A 2,355-nucleotide genomic window follows, 5' to 3' on the forward strand; every position below is an offset into this window, starting at 1 on the left:
TACATTGCCAGTGACTGTAGGTTGTTGTTATGTCTAAATCCGGGTTCGGTTTCTATTGTGTCAGTCATCTTAACCATAGTCAAATTTCTAACTCTACTGATTTAACTTGACTATAGAGTTTACTTATAAGGAATAGAGTGCGTCTCCAGAAGGTTATGAACTGGCTTCACTTCCCCTCTCTCTGTCTACTTTCATTTCTTGATGAACAATCGCATAAAATTTGAGTTAAAAAGCTTACTAGGTTAGAGATAAAGTTAGAAATGGAGACAACTCAAGCTACAAAGTAGTTCTTGTTAGACCAGTCACTAATAACCAGTTTCTTCTAATACTGATTGTTAGCCTCCCTCTCTTGGAACTCTTCTCTGTTTCAAGATCTTGTTATTGTCTTAGTTCACTTCATATTCTCTGAAGTTATGAAGAGATTGGGTAGTTCTGATTCTTTGGGTGGTCTGATCTCCATATCTCCTTCTACAGGTAAAACCCTTTGTGTGTTTTAGAAACAGTCTGAATGCTATTTATATATTTTTTTCCCTTTGTGGGGTTTATTCTTTAGTTCTTTGTTTGTTAGATCTTACCCAAACACCTATTAATAGTGAATCTCTCTTGTGTGTCTGTCCATGTAGATGAGAAGAACTGCAACAACAGCAACAGCGCTGTTTATAGTAAAGGCTTTCAGTCAATGATGGTAGGACTAGAAGAAGAAGATTGTTTAGAAGAAACAGGTGGCTATAACATAACTGAGAAGAAAAGAAGATTAAGTGCAGATCAAGTGAGAGCTTTAGAGAAGAATTTTGAAGTGGAAAATAAATTAGAACCAGAAACAAAAGTTAAGCTAGCTCATGAGCTAAATCTTCAACCTAGGCAAGTAGCTGTTTGGTTTCAAAATAGAAGGGCTAGATGGAAGACTAAACAATTGGAGAGGGATTATGGGTTTCTTAAAGCTAACTATGATGACTTGAGACTCAAATTTCTTGAACTTCAGCAAAGTAAAGAATTATTACTTTTAGAGGTATTACATATAACAGAGTACTAAATTATTATCTATATTGAAAAAGCTTCAGGGTTTTAGTACTGAAAAACCCATGGACAATGATTATCATCAATTGTAGTTATTTAACTTTTGAGTTTGAATTTGTGAATTTATTGATTCGTATCTGGGTTTTGTGTTTTATGCAGTTACACGTGTTGAAATCAAAGATGAAGGAAGAGAATACAGAGAGTAACGGATCAGTGAAAGATGAGATGCTGATATCTGAAGAAGAAAATTGCAAGGTTTATGTGAATCATGATGAAGAGCGAACTAATTATGAGAACAATGGCAGGAGTATTTTGATGTTTGGGGATGTTAAAGATGGATCATCTGATAGTAGTGATACAAGTGCAATTCTGAATGAAGAAATCAATAACAATAACAATTATTATAGTCCAGCAATGCCAATTTCTTCATCTCCTACTTCAGCTGTTTGCTTTCAGTTTTCAGCCTCTAAGACTTCAGATCATTCTGTTCAGAATCAGAGTCATCTGCAACAAACATCTGTGAAGATGGAAGATTTTGGTGCTGAAGAACCTTGCGATTTCTTTTCTGATGAACAAGCTCCCAGTCTTCAGTGGTATTGTCATGAACCATGGAATTAAATTAAAACTCTGATGTTATATTTTGGTATTTTGTGGAAATGGGAGTATCTTGGTTCTGAAAATTATGTTTTTAGCTGAAGTTGGTTTCCCCCATTGATGTACCTCAAAAGCTTGATGATCTAAGAAACAGATTCCACGTGCGTTTTCAGTGATGATGACGTGAGTTAATCTTTTACCGTTGGGGGTACGGTAAAAATGGCGGGAGAAATTTGTAGCGGTGGAAAATACAAAGATTTCCTTGATAGTATTTAAGTTTAATCCCGAATTCCCGATGTAAAAAGTTCTAGGATTTAAAAACCAGTGACTAATCAATTTCTCCTTTCTCTTGTGCTTTTAGATTCTTGCTTATGCTAATGATACCTTAATGGTCATTTTACAGCTTTCACCCACTCCCTAGATACGAATATATCTAAATTAGGAATATATCCAAGTTAGGTACAAGAAACTTTGTTCAGCTGATCAAGAAAAAAAAGCTTTCTTCATCTCCATGGAAGGTAGAATAAGTTTTTTGAGTACCAAATTTTCATCTTGGATGCTAGGCTTATTTCCATGGATAGGGTGCATATGTATGCGGGATTATTTTAGAGATTTTTTTTTTTCATTTCGTAAATTTTAATTCATGATAAAATTAAAATTATATGGAATTCAAGAACATTATGATCAAAGATGAAACTATAGTGAAGAGAACTAACGAAATACTAATAAAAAGTATTAAGCAAT

The 2,355-nt window shown here is 34.2% G+C and overlaps 1 protein-coding gene across 1 annotated transcript; it reads left to right on the plus strand.

The window, feature by feature from the left end:
* The first annotated feature begins 413 nt into the window (after positions 1-413).
* LOC113332074 (homeobox-leucine zipper protein ATHB-6-like) lies at positions 414-2,117 on the plus strand. The gene is made up of 3 exons (XM_026578750.1): positions 414-474; positions 624-1,009; positions 1,177-2,117. The coding sequence occupies exons 1-3, from the start codon at positions 414-416 to the stop codon at positions 1,633-1,635; spliced, it is 906 nt and encodes a 301-aa protein (XP_026434535.1). The 3' UTR covers positions 1,636-2,117.
* Positions 2,118-2,355: the final 238 nt, after the last annotated feature.

The sequence above is a fragment of the Papaver somniferum genome, unplaced genomic scaffold, assembly GCF_003573695.1.
Source record: "Papaver somniferum cultivar HN1 unplaced genomic scaffold, ASM357369v1 unplaced-scaffold_128, whole genome shotgun sequence".
NCBI classification, from domain to species: domain Eukaryota; kingdom Viridiplantae; phylum Streptophyta; class Magnoliopsida; order Ranunculales; family Papaveraceae; genus Papaver; species Papaver somniferum.

Excerpts from the sequence above, each read along its gene's own strand:
- LOC113332074 (XM_026578750.1), top strand. The coding sequence starts at position 414 with ATGAAGAGATTGGGTAGTTCTGATTCTTTGGGTGGTCTGATCTCCATA. Across the intron at positions 475-623 it reads CTCCATATCTCCTTCTACAG|ATGAGAAGAACTGCAACAAC; the intron begins GTAAAACCCTTT and ends CTGTCCATGTAG. Across the intron at positions 1,010-1,176 it reads AAGAATTATTACTTTTAGAG|TTACACGTGTTGAAATCAAA; the intron begins GTATTACATATA and ends TGTTTTATGCAG.